Source organism: Pipistrellus kuhlii, unplaced genomic scaffold, assembly GCF_014108245.1.
Source record: "Pipistrellus kuhlii isolate mPipKuh1 unplaced genomic scaffold, mPipKuh1.p scaffold_m20_p_14, whole genome shotgun sequence".
Lineage (NCBI taxonomy): Eukaryota > Metazoa > Chordata > Mammalia > Chiroptera > Vespertilionidae > Pipistrellus > Pipistrellus kuhlii.
The window spans coordinates 16,718,107-16,742,583 of record NW_023425449.1 but is presented as its reverse complement, the minus strand read 5'-3'; the positions used below and the strand labels follow the sequence as shown (position 1 = coordinate 16,742,583).

The following is a 24,477-nucleotide window of genomic DNA, read 5'->3' as shown; positions in this document are numbered from 1 at the left end:
CCTTTGCTTCTTTGAGATGGATAGAAAGGACTCTGGCTTTTCATTCTAACCTTTATAAAGTAAAGACATCTCTCCAGAGGCCGGATTAGCCTCCTGTGCATGCAGTTTTTCTAATCTGAAAGATGTCCTTTAGGCCCTGGCCTCATTTTTCCTTCAGCTATAAACATAGACCTCCTGCAAACTTAGGAAAATCTCTCGGGAATTTACCTTATGGATGTTATAGTTGTAAAATAACTTATTAAGTGTTGCTCTGGCCTCAGGGTCCAGATTTTCTGGTAAAAATTAATGCAAGAAGCCCAAACTCTGCAGAATCACAAAACTATTTTCTTTGCACCCCAGAGTAACACGTGTAGGAAGAATAATACGTGTTCTGGGTGTTTTTTTCCTCCCGAGACTTTTTTCAGAGTTCTAAATTTCTGGAGAAGGCAGAATATAACAAGTCAGAGTTCTTCAATCTAATTACTCTTATATTATTTTTTGACAAAGTGTATTTTAAATATAAAACTATTTCATGTTCTAAGACTGTAGCCATAAAGTGTCTAAATTTATATTTGCAGTGGACATATTTGTTATTTGGACAATTATGATTTCCATGTTTTAAATTTTGATGTAGTAGTTATAATGGCCAGAATCTACTAGCTGTAAATCACTTAAAGAATGCAAGAAGCTTATTACTAAAACAAGACATGATAGAGTCATATAGACCATGGGAATCATTTGAAAAATACAAGAAAAATTCTAATTTTAAAAAATGTAAAAACTCTCTTTAGCTGTTGCCTAATATCAAAGTTAAATATGGCAGAAGTATTATAACTAGGAATGAGAATACAACTAGGTAAGGATAATGTGCCTGTATGGAAATAATAGGAATAAATGATTTGTAGGGTTTTAATTTTTTCTGTTAAATTTCACCTTTAATTTACATTCTTCTCACAGGTTTCGAACTTTCACATTGTGAAGATCCTGGCATCCCACAATTTGGATACAAGATCAGTGACCAAGGCCACTTTGCTGGCAGCACTATCATTTACGGGTGCAATCCCGGCTACACTCTCCATGGAAGTAGCCTTCTCAAGTGCATGACTGGGGAGAGAAGAGCGTGGGACTACCCTCTGCCTTCCTGTATTGGTAGGAGACTCGTTCAGATTGTCAGAAAATATTCCTATAAGAGTGTTACCAAAATACTAGGTTTTCAAGTGATTCCATCTTTCTGCACACAACTCATACCTTAAGTCAAGAAGTTAGCATGTGCTCCCACCCACAGTACGGTCTCCTTCAGTCACCATGTAGTTGACCCCAGTTATGCTCTTTATCCTCCCTTTACCCTTTTTTCTCCTCTGGTAACCACCGTTCTCTTGTCTGTATCTATGAGTTCGTTGTTTGCTTTTTTTGTTTGTTTGTTTGTTTCTTTGTATGTTTGTTTTGCTTGTTCTTTTGTTGCTTTTTATTTTATATTCACATATGAGTGAAAAAATATCTTTATTGATTTCAGAGAGAGGAAGGGAGAGGGAGAGTGATATGAAAGAGAATCATTGATTGGCTTCTGTCTGCACACCCCACGATAGGGACCAAGCCTGCAAATTGGGCATATGCCCTGATCAAGAATCAAACTGTGACTTCCTGGTTCATAGGTCTAAGCTCAACCACTGAGCTATTGTCAGTCAGGCAGTTCTTATCTTTTTTTATTTTTTTTATTTTTTTTATTTTTTATGCCTAACTCATTTCATAAGATCCATCCATGCCAAAACCGGGTTGGCTCAGTGGATAGAGCGTTGGCCTGTGGACTGAAAGGTCCCAGGTTTGATTCCGGTCAAGGGCATGTACCTTGGTTGCGGGCATATCCCCACTGGGGGCTGTGCAGGAGGCAGCTGATCGATGTTTCTAACTCTCTATCCCACTCCCTTCCTCTCTGTAAAAAATCAATAAAATATATATTTTTTTAAAAGATCCATCCATATTGCCGTAGAGTATACAACTATAAAGTTGTACACATGAAATTTATGTCAGGTTATTAGCCAGTGTTACCCTAATATAGCTAATTAAACTTTTAAAAATATGTTAGTAAGAAATACACAGTTTTCAAAAACCTAAAAAAAGAAGGAAGTTAATGAGCAAAAATTTGTCAGAAGGAAATTAATGGAAAGTGAAGGTCTTCTTTTAATAATTTTAATGAGTATTTTTTGATGCAATATAGCATTATTTTATTTTTCCTATCTTGATAACATTTAATGCACTACAGAAAGATGTTAAGATTCTTAACCATATAATTCGTTAAATCACATTGTACAGATTTATCCTATATAATAAAAGCCCAGTGACCAAACTGCAGAATGACCAGAATAACTGGTGGACCCATCACTATGACGCGAACTGACTACCAGGAGGAAGGCACTCGACACAGGAGCTGCCCCCTGGTGGTCAGGGCGCTCCTACAGCGGGCTTATCCCCGCAGGCCACGCTCCAAACCAGTGCACAAATCCTGTGCACCAGGCCTCTAGTTTTACTATAAAAAAATTATTACCTGTCCTGCTATCAAGGTAGATTAAAAACAATAAACTATTCTTAATAACTTAAAAAGGTTTTGTTTATATACTCAACTTTTCAAAAATCTAAAGAAGATCATGTGCTTTTTAAAATCTGTACACTGCATAATATAATTAACCAATTTCCATAAGATTCTTCTGAGTGATATCAGGTATATGGTGTACATGAAGCTAGACAGTAATCATTCTCTACCATCTCATAGCCCAATAATGAATACTGGGCATGTGTGGGTGGGAGGGTGGATAGAAAAGTTTGTAAAGACTGCTGCTTCTCCTGCCTCCCCACAAAATCAAATATGTGCCAGGGCGGATTACTAGGGCAACAACAAAGACCAACATTTTAACAAAACACTAACTGCTTAGTAGGGAACAAACATGCAATGATTCTTTAGTCATTCTTTTTTTTAAAATATATTTTTATTGATTTTAGAGAGGAAAGAAGAGGGAGAGAGAGATAGAAACATCAATGATGAGAGAGGATCATTGATTGGCTGCCTCTTGCACACTCCCCACTGGGGATCAAGCCTGCAACCTGGGCATATGCCCTGACCGGGAATCAAACTGGTGACCTCTTGGTTCCTGGGGTTGATGCTCAACCACTGAACTACACCCGTATTTATGGAGGCACAGATTTGTTCTGTCACATGTCTATATGTATTAAACTGGCCAAATATTTTTCTAAAATAGTTTTATTAAGGTTAATTAATATCCAAAAAAACTGCACATATTTGTTGTATATAGTCTGAGGACCTTTGAACACAAGGTTTAATATTTGTTAGTTGGCATGGTCAGTATAGGAATCTCCACAAAACTTGCTAGAATACAAACTATTAAAAAAATAGAATTTTAGTCATTAAAGGCCTTGTGACTAATTGCAGTATTTTTGGTGCCTTGAGACTGCTATTGGATTTTTAAAACATAGATTCATGCAGAAAGCAAACATGTTTTTAATCCAACCAAAGTTCAATTTTAGTGTGTTTTATTTTCAAGCAGCAACTGAATTTTGGAAGATTATGAGGATAATATCTATAATAATAATTGACCTAAACTGATTAAGCTTGGGATTCTGGAATAAGACCAATAAACAGCCCACTGGCAGTGATTATGAGAAAAATGTAGCATTGATTAATTCTCTCTAGGTTATATTCTTTGATGTGTACAGGAAATATATTAAGAAAATCGTTAAAGGTTACAATAACATAAAACTATAAACTTGTAAACACTGACTTGCATGCTGTCCTGAAAATTAAATTCACAAAACAAATACGCTAAAAACCATATGTTTTTTTAATATGTGTTGATTCAAGTTGAAAATATTCTTTATTCTTTGGAGTGTTATATGCAAATGGAAGAACATTTGGTCTGAGATCAGAAGATTTTAATTATGTTTGCAATGAATCAATGCACTTTATATTTGCAAATATCCCAAGACAAACTTAGTGACTTAATACTGCTCAAGATCTCATGAGAAGGATAACATTATTTATTTATTTTTTCAATGATAGATGATCAGGAATAACAGCTGAAAACAGTTGGACACATGGTGATGATTTCCATGATAACAGAAAATTAAATTCTATTTTGGAAGTGTTCTCTATTGGCAACAGTTGATAGCTTTACCACCTGGCCTAAGAATATAATTTTCTGTGCTTATTAACATTAAATATTTATATGGCTATATTTTTTCTTCTATCAAATAAACTTTTTCTTCAATATATAGATAATTACATTTTTGAAACTTATACTTTGATCAAATGAAAATTAAAATTTTAAGCAGTATACTTTCTTTAAATACCATTTCATTTTTATCCTGAAAACGTAAGTCTTCTCTCAGAAATGAATTCTAGCACTAGAACATACCACCCTGGCTCATTTGAAATCTAATACTAAGTAAAGAAAAATGGAGAGAAAAAAGTTATGTTTAAGTTCAAGATATAACATAGTGCACATAACTCAAATTTAACCTGTAATTGGTTCAACATTAATCTGAAAAAAATTAAGAATAAATTTTGTTTGCATGATAAATATATGCCAACATTGATAAATCATAAAAAAGATGAAAAATGAATTAATATAGTTATATAGTTCTGGTTGTTCAATAAAGCTTTTGTTAAAAAAAAAAAAAGAGAGAGAGAGAGAGAGAGAGAGAGAGAGAGAGAGAGAGAGGGAGGGAGACATACCACAAGTGATAGTTACAATACATCTTGAATACTGGTATCTTCTTATATTTATTTAAATATAATAAATTTCTGCCTGGCTGGTGTTGCTCAATGATTGAACATTGACATATAAACCAGGAGGTCAGGTTCCATTCCCTGTCAGGGCCCAAGCCTGGGTTGCAGGCTTGATCTCTGGTAGGGGGCATGCAGGAGGCAGCCTATCAATGATTTTCTCTCATCATTGATATTTCTATCACTCTCTTTCTCTCCCTTCCTTTCTGAAATCAATAAAAACATATTTAAAAAATAATAACATCCTAGCCAGTGGCTCAGTGGTTGAGCATCAACCCATGAACCAAGAGGTCACTGATCTGATTCCTGGTGAGGGCATGTGCTCAGGATGTAGCCTCAGTTTTCAGTATGCGACAGCTGAATGATGTTTCTCTCTCTCTCTCTCTCTCTCTCTCTCTCTCTCTCTCTCTCTCTCTCTCTCTCTTCCATTCCTTTTACCTCTCTCTCTAAAATCAATAAAACTTACTTTAAAAAATACTAGTGATAATAAATAAATTTCAAACTATTAAAAATTAATCCCAATATAAATTAAATTGAATTGTTGTTGCAATACAAAAAACTGCTAGTCCTCCATAAATGTTTGTGTCAATCCCTCTATTAAAACAGAATCAATAGAATACTAGATCTAGATCAATTGATCTATCCACACTTATCTAAGAGATCCATTTTAAGGAATTGATTCAAGCAATTGTGGTGGCTGACAAATCCAAAATCTGTAGAAAAGCCCAAAAGACTGGAGTTTACACTGCAGGGAGACGTTTTTCTTTTCTAGAAAATTTAGTTTTTGCCCAAAAGGCCTTCCAATTGATTAGATGAGGTCCAACCACATTATCAAACACAATCTCAAAGGTAATCTCCTTTACTTAAAATAAATTGATTGCAGATGGTAACCACATTGATTAAATAACTTCACAGCAACACCTAGGCTAGTGTTGGACTAAATAGCTGGGTCTTGTAAACCTAGCCAAGTTACCACAAGAAACTAACCATCACAGTACAGTGAAATATAACATCTAAATCTTTGAAACAAACATAGGAGTAGAGCCTGCAAATTTGAACCTGTTCTAAGGTTCTCCCAAATGCTAAAACTTTGTCTTTGACCTTTGCTCTAAAAAAAAAAAATTAAGATTAATTAAGTCATTGAATTTAAGTAAGATAAAAACAAGAAAAATATAAGAGTATCTTCAAATATTTATGCTAATAGTAAGCTTTGTTTTGGTTCCTTTTTGGTAGGAAATAATTTGGAGAATTTCAAATTGATAATATATAACTAAAATATTTAGTTTTCTCTTCTTGAATATAGTTATTTCTAGAGTTAAGACTACACCAGGAACCCCAATATGTTTAAAAAGTATTAAAATGGAGAGGGAATCCCCCTAAAGATAAAAATCTTGTTAGATTACATGACAATATTTACATTTTAACTTGATGAATTTTATAAAAATTAGAGATTGCATTAAATCAAAATCAAACTAGATTTCACTGAAGTAAAAAATCTCTGATAAAAATGATGCTTTGACTTTTGGGAGGTTAAAGTGAAAGTGTTTAGAGTGATTTAAAGGGGAATAAAAGGACAATGAAATTTAGAAGGCCTGAGGGACTGCAGTAAAGATTAGTTTTTCTCAGAGGTGGGTTGCAGGATGATGAATTATTCAGCTTGCAACCAACTCGCACTAAGCAACTGGCCATCTGTTTCTCCGTTTTAAATTGTCATTATTTAACAACACATCTTAAAGTGTTTGGAATCCTAAACTTAGAATTTTTGAGTGTCTCTCTTTTTTCTTTTTAAATCTCTACTTGCATTCATTTCATTATCTTTTATGTGATCTTTTATTGTGCAGTATGTTCTTTCTTCAATTAATACCTTACTCTGAGAAACAATATACAATAAGTCCTTGGTTTACTTCAGAGATCCGTGTTCTTATTGAGTGAAGTAATGCAATTTTCTCTGTCAGTTGGAACCCACCTACATAAGCACTCGTGTCACTCACATGAAGCACACACACAGCAGTAATGAAGTGACACAGTAACAAAAATGTAAAAGAAAGATAACAATTCCTGGCCTTTTCTTATGGTAAATAAATAGTAAAAAACACAAAGCACACATATGGACAAAAGTCCAAATGACAGAACATTTTTTTTATAAATAAATGGGAGATGGCAACATGACCACAAAATGATGTATGTAGAGTCCGACATACTGCCTATACAAATACATACTTTTAAGAAAAGGGGGAATCAATTCTTATTTTTCTTAAGGTACTAGGTATTATTGTAAAATTTACAGATTGTTTTCAAAAGACTGTTTTCAATTAAACTGTGAGTTAAATTTTCATTTTCTTACTTATTAGCTGAATGTGGAGGGCGTTTCAAAGGAGAATCTTCAGGAAGAATCTTATCTCCAGGTTACCCCTTTCCATATGACAATAACCTGCGTTGCATGTGGATGATTGAGGTGGACCCAGGAAACATTGTCAGGTAAATGGATTTTGTTTTTTCAAAATGATTAGGGAATCAGGATTTCCTGAGGCACCCCTAAGTATAATAACAATCAACATAAAAACTTTTCAAGGTTTTTATCCTTGGTAAGGAAAAACTTTGAATTTTATCTGTTAAACATGAAAAACAAAAATATTACTAAGAATTATTTATAATTTATTGATTAATGGGCCATAGTGGTAGCTGATATAACCTCATAGAAAAACACTTCTCATATTTATAAGAAGGTACAGAGGAGCCGAAACCGGTTTGGCTCAATGGATAGAGAGTCGGCTTGGGGACTGAAAGGTCCTGGGTTCGATTCCAGTCAAGGGCATGTAGTACCTTGGTTGTGGGCAAATCCCCAGTAGGGGGTGTGCAAGAGGCAGCTGATTGATGACTCTCTCTCATCGATGTTTCTAACTCTCTATCTCTCCCTTCCTCTCTGTACAAAATCAATAAAAAAAATTAAAAAAAAAAAAAAAATATATATATATATATATATATATATATATATATATATAAAGAAGGTACAGAGGAAGAAATATTATTCTTATTATTCTACTTCTTGGAATTTTGCTCACTTAATTCTTCTTATTTTAATCCTCTCCTGAGGACAGGGAGGGCAGAGAGAGAGAGAGAGAGAGAGAGAGAGAGAGAGAGAGAGAGGGAGGGAGGGAGGGAGGGAGAGAGGAGAGAGAGAGGAGATATCAGTTGCCTTCTGTACACTTTTCAGCGGGGGATCAAACCCACAGCCCAGACATGTGCCCTGACTGGACTCAAACCAGCAACCTTTTGGTACATGGGAGGACCCTCAACAAACCGAGCCACTCTGCCTGGCTACACACTTAACTCTGGAACACTCAAGAAGCTGAGTCCACCATTTTGATAAGGATACAAAATTATCCCAGTCATTATAATAAATTTAGCCTCATAAACATTTGGAAAAAATAAGAATAGAAGCGGAACTCAATAACTAGTTACTCCTTGTCTTCCATGGCTTTCAGCATATCTCTGAAGCACCTGCTCTCTGCCCCTTTACCCAGACTCCATTCCTGCTCCCTGCTGAGGACAGAGATGGCTAAGAGTTCTTCACATCATCACCCTTTAGATCAGAGCAGACCATTGACTCCTATGTCAACAAGAGTCAGGTTTCCAGGCTGAGACAGGCTCTCTGTCTTAAGTATTTGTGTTATGGCTAGGGATAGATTAATAAATGAACAAATCATCCTTGACAAGTGAGCCAATGTGTTAATTGCTCACAAAACAATGACTTTAAACCTAGGAATTGATTATATAAATGAAATTTCAGACAGACTTCTGGATTATAGACAGGCAAATGGTCATAGAAAACAAGTGTTACCATTTAAAAACGTTATGAAAGATATACTGAATGCATTATTGGATGTAAACTGGTATACTGTTAGATATGAACTGGCATGTCATTTTTGCAAGGGAGTTTGCAGAACTCAAAATAGATTACACTAGATCATTTATCAGCTTATTTTTATTTAGTATGGATAATGCATTGTTTTGTTTAAATATTAGGAAACTTGAAAATACCGATTTCAACAGGATTCTGGGATTTTTATAAAAATAAAGATCAATACTTGTTCAAATTTAAAGTTGCAACAATTCACATCTATATATATAAAAAGCCAGTAACCAGTAATGACCAGAACAACCAGTCACTATGATGCCCACTGCTGCCAGCGAACCACATGATCTGGGGTGGGGCCAGCGGTCAACCTCTCACAGCCCCTTCTTCCAGCCACCCTGCCCCTGATTGGCTTCTCCCACCCTGATTCAGGGTGGGGAGGTTGGCCAACCCCTCTACGGCCCTTCCCCCTGGTCAGCCCGCTCCTGATTGCTCCCCTAACCCAATAGGGGTAGGGCCAGCTAGCCAACCACCTGCAGCTTCTTCTCCTGTCATCCCACCTCTAATGGGCCCCCAGCACTCTGATTGTCCTGAGGCTCCTCCCCTAGCCAGCTCAATCCCCTGTCTGCCACCCCCCACACACACTCTGATCAGGGGCAAGGCCATTTAGCCAACTACTCATGGCCCTTTCCCCAGGCTGCTGGCCTCCAATCAGCCCCCCAACTCCATTCAGGGGTGGGCCCAGCATTCCCACTGCCCACAACACCTGCCCATGGCTGGCCTCATCCCTGATCAGCCCCCACAACCCCGATTGGCCTGTGGTCACTCCTCCAGCAAACTGCTCCCCCAGGTGGGCCCCCCCACACCAATCAGTGGTGGGGCTGTCTGCGCAACCTCCCACGGCCCCTTTCCCAGCTGCTGACTCCCAATCAGCCCCTCTACTTCATTCAGGAGTAGGGCCAGCTAGCCCACCTCTCACAACCCCTTCCCATGGCTGGCCCTGCCCCCAACTGCCCCCCACCCCAATAGGGGGTGTGACCTGCTGGCCAGTCACCCATGGCCTCTCCCCCAGCCAGCCCAGCTCCGATCTGCTGATTGGGGCCTGACTGGCTGGACCTTACCTATGCAGGAATTTGTGCACTGGGCCTCTAGCATCAAACATAATGTGACATTTATGTACAAAGAGTTGAGTTGAGCTGTTGACAAAATTGAATTTCCAATTTTTGGCATTAGTCACAGAACGTCATATACTAATTTTGTCTAAATTAGATATAAAACAGATTAGATTATTATAAAACAAGGTTATTTGGTTTTCATCCATTTTTTAGAGGGTGGGTAAACATTTTTTTTTTATATTGAGGAAGTTCTCTTTTATTCTTAAATTGCTGAATACCATTATAATGTTGAATTTTTTAGACTTCTCTCTTCTATATTGAGATGTTTATATTTTTTCCTTATATCTATCACTATGAATGTTTGATTGGTTTCTGAATGTGAATTATTCTTGTATTTATGAAAGAAGTTTCCTTGGAATCTAATCAAACAAACAAACTTGAAACATTGGTAAAAATATATACTATGCAGTAAGAAAACTTCAGTTCAATTTATGACTCTGCCACCGTTGGGCATTGTATTTAATCTCTTTAAACTCCATTTCACACATTTATAAAATTGAGATAAAACCTATTCCTGCTTCATAGAGTCATTATAAGAGTAAAAAACAACAACAAAATGTAATGCATTTTTGCATGGTGCCTGGCATGTGCCAGATCCTCCATCAGTGTCATTGGCAGTGGCCATAGTTGAAATTCATGCACACTGAAAAGAATGTATAACTCAGAATCGATAATTTGTCAGGGGATATAATAGTACATTTAATCATTCTAAAGAAATAAATTAGAAAGAAATTTAATCATTTAATCATTCTAAAGAAATAAATACTGTTCAAGAAAAATGTATTATGCTTAAATATTCTGTCAAATTTTTACCTGGTAAAATAAAAAGAATAAGAGGAAAGGTGCATATGTCTTATATTGTTTATTTAAAGCAGAATTTGTCCTTAAAATTATCAAACAGATATATACGTTTCTCCCACAGCCTACAGTTTCTTGCTTTCGATACGGAAGCATCACATGATATACTTCGAGTTTGGGATGGTCCACCAGAAAATGAGATGCTTTTAAAGGAAATTAGTGGATCTCTTATTCCTGAAGGAATCCATAGCACCCTCAACATTGTAACCATCCAGTTTGACACGGATTTTTATATCAGCAAATCTGGATTTGCAATTCAGTTTTCAAGTGAGTTACTATTTTATTTCTTACATGCAAATGAAGAATGCTATTCAAATAGTTCTGTTAACTTTACTGCTAAAATTTTAATGACTTTAAATATTCTTATCGGATCTTCTTAATCTGCAGTTCCAGTAAAATATATTTGGGGGGAAAAATGCAATTACAATAGTTTTGAGCCAATATATTAATTGTTGAGACTGTCTCTTCAATTGGCAAACCAATTTTCCTTAAAATATTAATATAAGTGGTGTTATAATGATTCAGCAAATGAAATAGTTATATTACAAAAACTTGCAATCTGGATTTACATTTAAAATTTTTTTCATTTTTAATTTTATATTCATTTTTAATTTTATACACTTAGTTTAGATCACCTTTTAAATTAAAAATTGCCTATAACAAGAAAAGACCATGCATAAGTAATTACCAGTGTCCATTGCTGATCTCTCTGTGTGTGTTTTTTACCAAGACACTGATGCATGACTAAATATATATGTTTTCTGTCAAAAGGAATTTTGTTTTTAGTGGCTGGAGAAAAATAAATGGAAACTTAAATATTTTAATTGCTATTTTTTATTTTATTGCCAATACACATTGTCTCCTTACAAATATTATCTGATGGATTTTTTCATTGTATCCGTTTAAAAATTTTTATTAACAGAAATCTATTTAAGTTTCCAAATTAATATATAAAAATAGTACAAACCAGTACTCTTCAAATGGCCCTGAATTAAAATCCTAGCTCCTTACCAATTTGGGCACCTTACCTCATCACCTGAGGCTGAGTATTCTGTTACACATAGGAATAATAACACTCTTTCCATAAATAAGTTATTAAGATGTAACAATATGTGCATAGTACTTGGTATTGAGTAGATAGTGTGTGCCCAATGCACTATTGTCATTATATGAATAAACGTAAAGTGGAAATCCTTTGAAAAAAAAATGGAAAAAACATGAAAGACTTTTGAAATTTGACTCTCCACAAAATATTGCTTTAGATAAGTGACTAGTTAGTATATTTAAACAATTGATGGACTTTTTGTTCAGAGAACACAGTTGTTTGACATAATTAACTAACAGAAACAAATTGTTTTGTATTGTATATAAGCTAAGCTTGTGTGAAAGGTGCAAATCAGTGTATAAGAGTCAATGTTTGTAAATTTGTTCTTTAAATTCACATCTTTTGAAAAAAGTATGAAAAATAAGGAAAAAAACACACATTTGTAATTGGTGAACAGAAATGGCTTCTAATTGTAAAACACCAAACATTTTTCATTTTTGTGTCTTCTGTTCTCTGCTGTTTATCTCTCTCTTTTTGAAGTTAGGGACAATTTATCAAAGAACTGTTCATGACTGCTGTCCAATTTCAGTTCTAATTGTAGTTTGGAAACTAACAGTTCTCCTTTCTTTTACCTTAAGTTAGTAATATATATTTTTACACTTAAATGGTTATTGTGATTAAATATAGGAAAACACTCATGCTTGTGCCTCAGGCTAGTGTTTGTGAATGCCAAGTCCACGTGTTAAGGGAAACAGGCTATTTCACATGAGTTTTGGGGAATTTTTAATGCAGCTTTTTCTGTAAAATTAGCAATGCATTTTTACATTGATTATATTTGTCAGGCATATTAAAGTTATCAAAGGAATGTGCATAATACCAGATCTTTAGTAAATCTGCCTTCATAATATTCTTAAGATGCATAGAAATTTGTACTACTGATCTGAGCATCAATCATTGAAAATTAGTCTCTTGGTGGTAGGTCTTCTGTACCTCATGCTTACACAGCTTTCCCAGTGCCCAGATTTCAAATTTGAAAATACTATTTTAATGAATAAATTCTTATTTGTATGTCAAGAACCATGCTAAGTGTTTTATATACATGATCTCATTCATTTAATTCTCACAAAAGCCATATGAGATATGATATGTCACTCCCACTTTCCAAATAAATAGTCAAAGGTTTAGAGAGTGAGTTAATTTGTTCAAGGTCAACTGTTAGCAGTGCCTGGAGCTGTGACTCAAATTCATATGTGTTTGGAAGGAACTCTACACAATGTCTGGAGCATAGTATAATATATGCTTGGTAGTTATTATTATTATTATGCTGTCAATATTATTTACTTTTAAATATATTTTTAGAGGTTTCAGAGATGAAGGGAGCAAGAGAGAGAGAGAGATAGAAGATGAGCAATGAAAGAGTCATTGGTTAGCTGCCTCCCGCACACCCCATACTGGGGATCAAGTCCAGCAACCCAGGCCTGTGCCCTGACCAGGAATTAAACCACCACCTCCTGGTTCATAGGTCTTCTGTCAACCACTGAGTCACTCTGGCTGGGCATGCTATCATTATTATTTAGATACGTGTATTAATATGCTAGAAGAGATAGGAAGCTTTTATTTATATATTAGTCACAATGAAGCTTTATTTAATCAGCTGTGCTTCTGATTATGCTCCCAAGTAGCACATCTAAGGTCACACTTTGAAAGGCAGGTGATTCATACAAGTGAAACAGGGGGGAGGAAAGAGAAAGCTGGAGTGTACACATACCCATTTACAAGGGGCAGCTGCCCTTCCTTGCTATAGTCATTTTGTCCTGTAGCAAAACAGGTTAAAAGTGGAACTTAAAATAGGTAATTGTGTGTAAAGTCATTTAATTTTCAAGGAAAACAACTACGCTTAAAGGAATGTTAACAGGATATATAGGCTAATAAACCACTACTTTAGGTCAAATTTGGCTTGTGAGTCAGTTTACCCCTTTAGGGCCCTTGCTAAAGTCCTCTTCCCTGGATAAATTTATCTCATGTTACTCATTGGTTCATTCTTTCATTTGTTCTTTAAGGGTTATATTCTAAACATATTTACCACCAATTATTTCTCAGTTGTGCTTCCCTTTCACTGAGGCAAATCTTAGTTTCACAAACACACACACACACACACACACACACACACACACACACACACACACACAACATACATGCTGTACTGCTCTGTGTCTAAACCTTCTTCCACCTTAAAGGTTTCTCTGCCTGCTCTCTTATGCTTCCATCTTGCTCTTTCATACAGACCCAGCACCAAGACTTCTCCCCAAAAAATATTTTCTGACCTCTTAATTAAACATTTTTAATGTTTATAAAATATCTTTCAAAACATTTTCTGAACTTTCTTGATTAAACATAGTCAAGCCCATGCCCCAGGCACCAGCTATGATTTATTTCCAAATAAAGATGAGAGTAAATGGTTTAACAATTCATTGTCCTGAAGATACTTGAATATTTATGTGACATTTGCTTCCCAAAGATGCTTTGTGTTCCTTTGCCTCCCTAAATCTTTAGAAAGAACAAAGATCATGTTTGAGATGGTTATATAGTTATTTTACTAATCTAATTTTTGAGAGTAAAAGGAGAAACTATTAAAAAGTAAGCTGGACAACAGGCATAAAGCAGGACAGTTGTGGCCAAATCATGATGTGTCATTTCAATTGTCAGTCTTTTATTCTGTCCTCATTCTCCTCACTGTCACCATGTGCATTCCTGTTCTGAGCAAATAACTGTGGCTTATTGGGTGTCAAATAATAAAGAAAGAAAAGACTCTGGCAGTAGTAGCAGATCAGTGGCAAAATGCAACCAAAGAAAAGTATTTCACTGAACTTGGTACCAAGTGAATCAAACTGAAATGTAGGTCACATATCAACTTCACAATCATCATCAGGCCATTATCAGCATCCTCTGTCTGCTATTCCATGATCTATTCATTCTTTGTACTCTGTCCTTACACTACTTGGTGTTATAGTCTGCAAGGCACTTTTGCTTAATCAGAGCTACTTAAGTCTGACATCGCACCTCATGCTGTCCTACGTGGCGTCCTTGGTCTCAGCAGTAAGCCTCTCTAGCTGCTGCTTAAATTGTAATCTGCCTGTCTTACTTCAGTTCCACGGGGAGGACATCTCAGAGAATCCTGCTGCCGTTTGCCCACAGAATAGTTGATTTTGACAGAGTATTTTCTGTGCTCTTCAGTCTTTGACCTCTCTCTTAAGAATCTACCCCTGCTGGGTATTACAAAATATGCTGCTTACAATTCTCAAGGAAATGGATCCTTATCCAGGAAAGGCTGATGGCTCCAGCCTCACAGGACTGCAGGGCCCCTGCCCACAGTCCCATCCTCATTACCGCCTGCATTTCTGGCACAGCCTACCAGCTACTTACTTCATTAGGGTAGTGTTTCTACATTTCCACCTGACATCACTTCTCTATTTAAAATTCTTTAATTGCCACACGGTCATAAGCGCAAAACTTTCAGATTACAAGTTATCTCCTATCCTGTGCTGTTGTTTGAAAGCCACACAAAGCTCTCAGGCCATGAACTGGCAGAATTAGTGGGAATTGTGCGTGGAAATAGAGGCTCAGCAGATGTGCTGTGGAGCTCTGGAGCTGCAGTTTTCAACCTTTCATCTCATGGCACAAATAAACTAGTGACTAAAAGTCTGAGGCACGCTACAAAACTTACAAAAAATAGGTGTGATTTTTCGACATCAATTATGAGAGAGAATCACTGATTGGCTGCCTCCTATACTCCCCCTACTGAGGTTTGAGCCTGCAACCCGAGCATATGCCCTGACCAGGAATCTTACCTTGCCCTCTAGGTTCATAGGTTGATGCTCAACCACTGAGCCACACTGACTGGGCAGGTATGACCTTGATTCATTCATATTGGATGGATACTGTTGTGTTGGCTGTTACCATTTTTTTTTTTTAATTTGACAATATGGTCTGAAAGCCCTTGCATATGTGTATTTGTTCCTTTTTTGTGGTAAAACCACAACTATTTATTTTATCATAGAGGTATTTTAAAGATTATTTTACAGCAGATATTTATGGAAGCAGAAGTATTTTTTAAAGTACAAGTTTAATGAAAAAGTATGTACTGAATATTCATTTCTTAAGAAAGCTGATTCCCCCAAGATGTCCAAAAGGAAGGTCAGTCTGTTCAACTGAAGGGTCCGTCAAGAAGATCCCAAGCAGAGATCAAGAGAAATATCAAACAAACTTATCCTTGCAAAAGTTGAAACTAAAACCAACATATAGTGGGAAGAAACCTAGAATAATTTTTTATTACATTTACAAGTTATTTAGGCATATATATGTGTGTGTGTGTATGTGTGTGTGTGGCAACAAAATGGATGGACATAGAGGATATTATGCTAAGTTAAATATAATAACTCAGACAGAGAAAGACAAATACCATATGATTTCACTCATATGTGGAATCTAAAGAACAAAATTAATGAACAAACAAAGCAGAAACAGACTCATAGATAGAATAAACTGATGGTTGCCAGAGGGGAGGGTGTTTGGGCTGGGTGAAGAAGGTGAAGCGATTAAGAAGTGCAAATTGATAGTTAAAAAATACTCCCAGGTATGTGAAAAACAGCATAGGGAATATAGTGACTAATACTTAGTAACTATGTATGGTGCCATTTAGGTACTAGAATTATTGAAGAATCACTTTGTAAATTATGTAATTGTCTGACCATTATGCTGTGCACCTGAAACTAATGTATAATAATAAAAGTATAAAATGCTAATTAGACCAGACATCTTCTGGACATCTTTCCAGATGACCTTCCAGAGGGAAGCCTGGGTCCTGGGTGCCTGCCTGAGGTGGGTCCCAGGTGCCAGAGAGAAGCTAGTGCTGGCAGCTGGGGGAAGAAAGGCCTACTCTTGATCGAATTTTGTGCATCCAACTTCTAGTATATTGAAAGCAGCGTAATTAAAAAAAAAAAAAAAAACTGCCGAAACCAGTTTGGCTGAGTGAATAGAGCATCTGCCTGCGGACTGAAAGGTCCCAGGTTCAATTCCGGTCAAGAGCATGTGCCTTGGTTGAGGGCACATCCTCAGTGGAAGAGGCAGCTGATCGATAATTCTCTCTCACCAATGTTTCTAAACTCTCTATCTCTCTCTCTTCCTCTCTGTAAAAAAATCAATAAAAATATATTTTAAAAAACACACACAAAAAATAAAAACTGTGTGATACAAAACATAGTTCATGTAGAGCAAGAATGTCAAACTCAGAGACTAACGTGGGCCAAATACACAAGATTTAAGGTTATGTGGACCGCAAAAAACAAACAAACAAAAAACAACAACAACAAAAAACAACCTTCACTTTGCATAGAAACATAGGTTTATTTCAAAAAGTACAGTATAGAAAAAAGAACAGGAGCAATGATATAAAGTTAATGTTTTCTTCCTGACACTTGGCATCTCTTCTATGCTACTGTCTTTCCCACTTTGGGGGAAATCTTGTTCACAGTGATTTCTTCTAAAACTGACCCAAGGTGAATGTCAGTAATTCTGGATCTGACAGGAGACTTATTTCCTTTCATAATTGTAAAGAACTGTTAACACTGTTATATTGGCTGGGCCACAAAAATATCCATTGTGGGCTGCAGGCGGCCCTCGAACTGAGAGTTTGACATGCTTAATGTAGAGATTATTGACCTCTTTGACAGAAAGGTGCCCTATTCATTCTAAGCCATCAATTAACACAAATGAGAATGGTTGCCAGGTACTTTTATGTTGAAGGCTGCTATCAAAATGTGAAATACTGACTTGTCACTGTTAATAAGAAAATCATTACTGTTACTGGTAGAAGTGGAGTTCTTGGGGTGCTGCGAGAAAAATGGAATTTTCTAAGGATCCTACAGGAGGATACGGTTTTCTGGAACGCTTTGTTGATGGTGTAAAATTAAAAGAGGTCCCCTCCAAGGTCCCATCTCCGTCCATCCCACCATGGAAAAATTCCAACAGTACCTTCAACAGGGTCCCAGAAAAGGCCACTGGCCATACTTTCTGCTCCACATTAAAGTCCAGTCCAGTCCAGCTTTTGGCTAGCGTAGCTTGGGTTCCCAGTTGTCATGCATTGCACATGGGGTCCACACAGCCATGGGCCATGCAGCTGCTAAGGCCACATGGCTGTGGAGAGAGAACAGGTGAGTGCATGTCACAGAGCAAGAGCAAACAAGAGTAAGAGCAAGAACAAGAACACAAGAGCAAACAAGAGAGAGGGAACTCTTGGTCGGGGAATTTTTACCAGGAGCTTCTTCAAACTCAGCAAAGAACTTTTCAATATTCCACACACTTCTGATGGGTTCCATCCCTTAGCCAATCCTTTGTTCCCCAGGCTAGACTGACAGGCAAGTACCGCCCCTGTGCCCCCCTGACTTCTACTGCACATGTGCTTATCTCTCCCTTCCTCCCCCAACAATCCAGGGAGGGTGTTAATCATCTTGGAGGACAATGCTGTGTGAAGCTGTAGCTTCTTGTTGAAGTTTCCCAGGTGACCATACTTACAGTATCTCACTTCCCTTTGCTTTCTTTAGGAATTAGTGTTAATTAGCGAATTACAATGATAACATTACCATACAAATTGTCAACAAAAGGTATTCTGAATAGTAAACATTCAGTGTCTGTGAAAATATTTGAGCTGGATTATATTCTATTAATAGTACACATTGCTGTTGTAAAAAAATCTAAATAAAAGTTTTCAACATTAAAAAATATCCCTAGATTTATATACCTCAGTACCTATAAAGAAAAGATTTTCTTAATTAAAGAAATAGGCCATACTATTTTTAATTAAGAAAAGGTTTTTTTAATTAAAAACAGTATGGCCTATAGCACATGTGTCAAACACAAGGCCCGCGGGCCAAATCCATCCCGCCAGGCCTTGCAATGTGGCCTGCACCGCGCTGTCATCACTGCACTCCGCTGCGTTTCCATCACAATGACAGTTTATGACTGTTCTGTAAACCATTCGGCCCTCGATTTAGGCTGGATTTTAGATTTTGGCCCCTTCTCTGATTGAGTTCTACACCCCTAGCCTATAGAGACATCAGTTGCAGATACCAACAATTTAAAATGTATTAAAAACACCTACCACAATATTAATAAAATAAGAATATGGGAAAAGCAATTCCTCAGAAATAGAATAAAAGGGCACTAAATATGTCTAAGAAACAAATTTTAAAATTGGTTGTATTGCAAATAATTATTTTGCTTCCATTATTTTCAATGTTAAGGTAATTCAGATAAAGACTGTGTTTTATTGTGTACAAGTAATAATATATGGCAATTTTTTAGAAATGATTTTATTTTTAAAATAGCTTTTGTATAGATAACTATTTTGAAGTATTCATCAATATATTACCAATTCTGTTAGTAATTACATAATTTAAATTATTTTAGCTTCCTTTATTATTCCCAGAATTTATCAGTTTGAATGGCAAAAAGTCACCAGATTTTAATAGCCATTTTATTATATTAAAGCCATCTACACATCTGCTGTTTCTCTTAGATTGCGTTACTTTGAAGGTCAAAAGTGTTAATCTGTTGTTATTTGTATTCCTAAAACTTGGTCCTGTGCTTGATACTTAGTACTTAGTAAATGTTAAATAAATCTGATTGAATAGAAGAAAAAAATAATAAGGTAAACTTAAAAGCATACTCATGCTGTTTATGTACTGCCTATCAGAAATAATGTAAAGGCATTTTATGTGGGGTTTTTTCTTTGATTTTGCTAATTTATTCTGGTGATCTCCAAGTATTAGAATTCTATCTTTATTAGAATTAGACCTTTATAGATACTATCTTTTATAATCTTTAGATATGAAATCAGTTTTCTGTATAGGTCATTTTGACAGTCTTCAAACTAACATGCGCACTTTCTAAAAAGATATTTTAATTGATTTTGAGAGAAGAAATCAGAAAGAGAGGTGAAGAGAGAGAGAAACATTGATCAGCTGCCTCCTGAACATCCCCCCATTGTGTACTGAGTCTGAAATCCTGTGTCCTGACCAGGATTCAAACTAGCAACTTCCCAGGACCATGACTAACCACACTCATCAGGGCCTAACCTACCTTTTGATTCTACAAAAATTATATCAGTAACTTTACCCCCAGTAACTGGAGCATAATAATGAAAATAGGGAGATGTTTTCTCATATTAAAATATAACTCCAGTATTATGTATAATGCCTGTTTCATTGTCGGTCAACAATTTTCTGGTGAAATAAATTAATAAACTCGTATTTAATGAAAGAGATTTTTGTCTACTTGGAAGTATATTGCAACATTGACTTTGAGGTTTCTTTTGCATCCCCTTTGCTCGGTTTCCCTCCTGAGTTGATGGGAATGACTCTGTCATGCTGCCATTTACTTTAACCTGACTTGCCATATCATTAAGTGTATCCTTAGAAACATAATGAAATTCTAAAGATAGCCACATTCCTGGGTAGCTGGCAGAATATAGGCCCCATGATGATGTTGAACATTCTTTATAAAATTGATGGATCTTGTACAAAGCAAGGGCTCAATCAAGGTCAGAATTCTCCAGGGTGAAATCCACCTCTAGGTTACCATCTGCATTTCAAATATTTTCTGATTGATTTGACTTTGGATGGGATTTCCTTCCAGGTTAAGTATTCCCATTACCCAACTTGATTTCCTTATAGAAATCTAGAATATAGTGTCGTTTCTTCATCAATACAGAATTAGAAGCAAATAAAACTAGAAGAGAGGAAGGTAAGGCCTTTTGAATATCAGATTTGGGCTACAACTTTTCTGGTCTCCCGATGTTGCAAAAATATATAAAACTACTTCATCTTTAGACAAACTACCCAATGAATAGTAAAATATAGTGGTTTAAAATTTTCATTTCACAATTGATATTTTCTTAAAAATTATTCAGTACAGTTGTTTGAATAGAACTTTAGGATTTTATATGATACTAAATTAGGCCAGTAAAATATTACTCTGCCAATTTTATAGTTGAGGCAGCTAAAATTCAGGAAAGTTATACAACCTGGTCAATCTTCCTTTCTTACTACAATAGAGTCTAAAACCTAGTTTCTCCTGCTTTTGATAATATCACTTATTCAGCAGTATGAAATTCAAGGATTTTCTTCTTTGAAAGTTCTTGAGTGAAAAAAAAAAAAAAAAAGTTTATACCAGGGTCAACTTACTGAACAGGAAGAAGCCACAAGAATTTATAAGTGATTTTAATGTATTCTTTGTTATACAAAGTAATGCAATAATAAACCTGAAAAGTTGATTCACCTATGGTCATCAAGATGGTAGTTTAGTCATTATATATGAATAATAGTTCAAACTGTTATCTATAATTTAGTTGAAACCTATACAGATTGTAAAATCTATATTAGGTAAAATGCATATTTCCAATAAAAATATACTCTAAATTAGATAGAAACAAATGTAAAATGAGAACTTTGAGATGTATTTACGATCTCAATAAGTTGTAACAATGGTAAGAACTCACTCATATTCTGTAATTCTTGGTACTGTTTTGAACTGAAGACATACTAAGATTATACAGATTAAAGCAAATTAAAATGTAATATTAATAATATTGCCACCTAAGTGGAAAAATAAGTATTAAATAAAAATTATTAATCTGTTTATGCATGTTCCAACATCACATAATTGCTTTTTAAATTATGCATATAATTATGTGAGATTATTTCACTCCTAATTTCCAAGGAGAGATAACATGGCTCCTTTAATGGTTATTTATTTTTTTTCAATGGCTACAGTTTCTATTTAATACAGAGAACAAGAATGGTTGACTCTAAAATTATTATAATTTTGTCTACCAACAAACACAGAATATAACTGTTGTGGTGATCAAAATTTCAATAAAAAAAGGAAATAAGACTATAGTATTTATACCAAATAATTGTTCCTGTGTATATTTAACTAATTGCTTTTAGAATTCAAGTAATTACAAGAAAAAGATCTTTGGTCTTTCATTAAATCCCATCATTATCCATTGTGCCTTAAAATCTTACTACTAATTTGTTTATTAATTAAGAGATAAAGGAACAAAAGGGGTCAACCACCTCTCTTTCTTCAAATAAACCAAACCCAAAAGGAAATGCATATTTTTACATATATTAACTGTCATTTTTTGCATATTATACATGTTATTATAGCTACTTGGTTTCACTTAAATATTTAAGCACAGAAAATCTGACAGAGAGTAAAAGCATATTTCCCCCTCAAATTCACCTAAGACACGATTATACTGACTATTTTAATTTCAGTATGCTTTTGTAACTTTGTTATATGTATATTTTGCTTTGGGGAAAATTATTAAGGTTTAAGCTTTTTGCAGACCCATAGTCCAGCACATGGGATGTCTCAAAAATTAAAGTTTTCTCATATATTTATATTATTTCTATTTTTCAATTTAAAAATAGAAATAATATAACTTCAGTTTAATAGCACATTTCACATTTTTGTCACTTCTTTTCAATAAAATGTAAATCTGTATAAAACATCACTTTCCACTGATATTTCCACTATAATAATTGGATATTGCAAAGCCAATCTATGGATCAACTTTAGTTTTGGGAAAACCATCCCAGAATGCTTCAAGAAAAACATAATGACTGAGTTTATCACAAAAACATTTCACAAAAACTATCAATATTGAAAGGCTGTAATTGCCCGGCCCTGTGAGGCATGATGGGAATTCTGCCAAGGAACACAGATGATTATACAGAACACACTCATGTAGAAATTAGAATCAAGATCCTACCTCACTACCCTTGCTATTCTCTAATATGAGTTCAACATTTAATAGATTGATTAATCCATTGACTCATCTATTTATCTGTCTTTCTACCTACCTACCAAATAGGAATGTATACAATAGAATCTGTTAGTACCACCACTATACAAAACAATCTGATGTATGTTCAATTTTATTTGCATCTGCTTGTTCTTTGTATGACTAGAACCTACCACAACTGGGATATATTAAGTCAGAAAGTAAATGAATGAATGAATATCAGTTATTTGTCTGAATCCAGCAATTTATCTCATTATTCTAATACACAACTTATAAAAGTAATTTGTTCAAGTGCTGAATCCTACATTTGTAAATATAATTTAAGAACAGCTTAAATGGAAAATTTAATAGCTTCTTTGTCTTGATACTTAATTCGCATATGCTTTAGGGTAAATCTACTTTGTGATAATTCTAAATAATATTTTATTCCTTTAACTTGAATAATTGGAGCTAACTCCATAATTAAATGTGCCATTTACTATATATAGAAAATACTGTGGTTACTTTCCTATGGTCTCATACTTCTCTTTTCTATCAATACATTTAAACTTGTTTTTAATTTTTAGATAATTTTAGATTTACCTGCAATTGTAAAAAATAATAAAGACAGATCCTATATACTGTTCACCGAGTTTACCTCAATGACAACTTTTTGCATAACTATAACAACTATATCACAACCAGAAACTTGACATACAATCCACCAATCTTATTTAATTTTATTAGTTTTACATATAATTATCTGTGTTTATTTAGCTCTGTGTAGACTTGTGAGACCACCATCAATACATCAAGAAACAGTACAGTTCATCACAATAATCCATTACGGTACTCTTTTATAGTCACAGCCATCCCCTTCCACCTTCTACCCCTACAGTCCCTGTTAACTACTAACCTGTTTCTGATCCCATCATTTTGTCATTTCAAGAATGTTATATAGATTAAGTGATATGCAACCATCAAAACTAAAGGTTTGTTTCTATCTTTTGATAGGTTCTGTTGCCACTGCATGTCGTGATCCGGGTGTTCCCATGAATGGAACTCGAAATGGGGATGGACGAGAACCTGGGGACACTGTTGTCTTTCAATGTGACCCAGGATATGAGCTTCAAGGAGAGGAAAGAATAACCTGCATTCAGGTAGAAAATCGATACTTCTGGCAGCCCAGCCCACCAGTTTGTATAGGTATGAATTAAAGAACAATTAAAATTTTATGCAAGCATAAAAAATGGTTATAAATGGGCATTCATATCATTAAGTAAGAATATTCTAGAATTGATTATATATATAAGAGTCTATGATTTCACAGGTCAATGAACTTCTAGAAAATGTACAATGATCCTATTTAAATGATAATTATTTTTCCCTGAGGGGCAGGTCCATCATTTTATTAGATTTCCAATGGTTCTAAGATCCAAGTTAAAAATTGAAGCTCTTGAAAAGCCCTGATCTTCTTTATCTACTATATAAATGCAGTTATTCACTGCTTTTAATATTTAAAGAGTGGTTTAGAGTCTACATTTTAAATGGCCCATATTGATCTTGCCTCTAAAATGATTATTTCTTCCAAGAAAGAACATTTTATTGGAACTTATCCTTGACTTTCAAAGCTTTGACTTTTTATTCAGTTCATGTATTCTAAAATAATATTAGTTTCGAATATGATGATCTAAGGATTTGTAGCTGCTTTGTTCATACTTCCAACTCTCTGCATTCATTCTCTATGCTCTGTTCTCGAATCCTCAAGTTATACTCCAGAATATTAAGATACATATCTACTGGATCTGAGAAAGTTAGAAGGGTGTACTGCCTTTGCAATAAAAATAGTGAGAAAACCTGCTATCCAATCTTTGTTTCACAACCACATTGTTACCTTTTTTACATTAAACTATAATCTCATAC

At 35.2% G+C, this 24,477-nt stretch overlaps 1 protein-coding gene across 1 annotated transcript in view; it reads left to right on the top strand.

Moving 5' to 3' along the window:
• Positions 1-24,477, top strand: part of CSMD3 (CUB and Sushi multiple domains 3) — a 779,390-nt gene that overhangs the window by 525,780 nt on the left and 229,133 nt on the right. The window contains exons 25-28 of the mRNA XM_036436812.2: positions 937-1,128; positions 7,126-7,252; positions 10,728-10,930; positions 23,569-23,760. Of these exons, the coding sequence (XP_036292705.1) occupies positions 937-1,128; positions 7,126-7,252; positions 10,728-10,930; positions 23,569-23,760 (714 nt within the window). The remainder of the gene's footprint in view (positions 1-936; positions 1,129-7,125; positions 7,253-10,727; positions 10,931-23,568; positions 23,761-24,477) is intronic.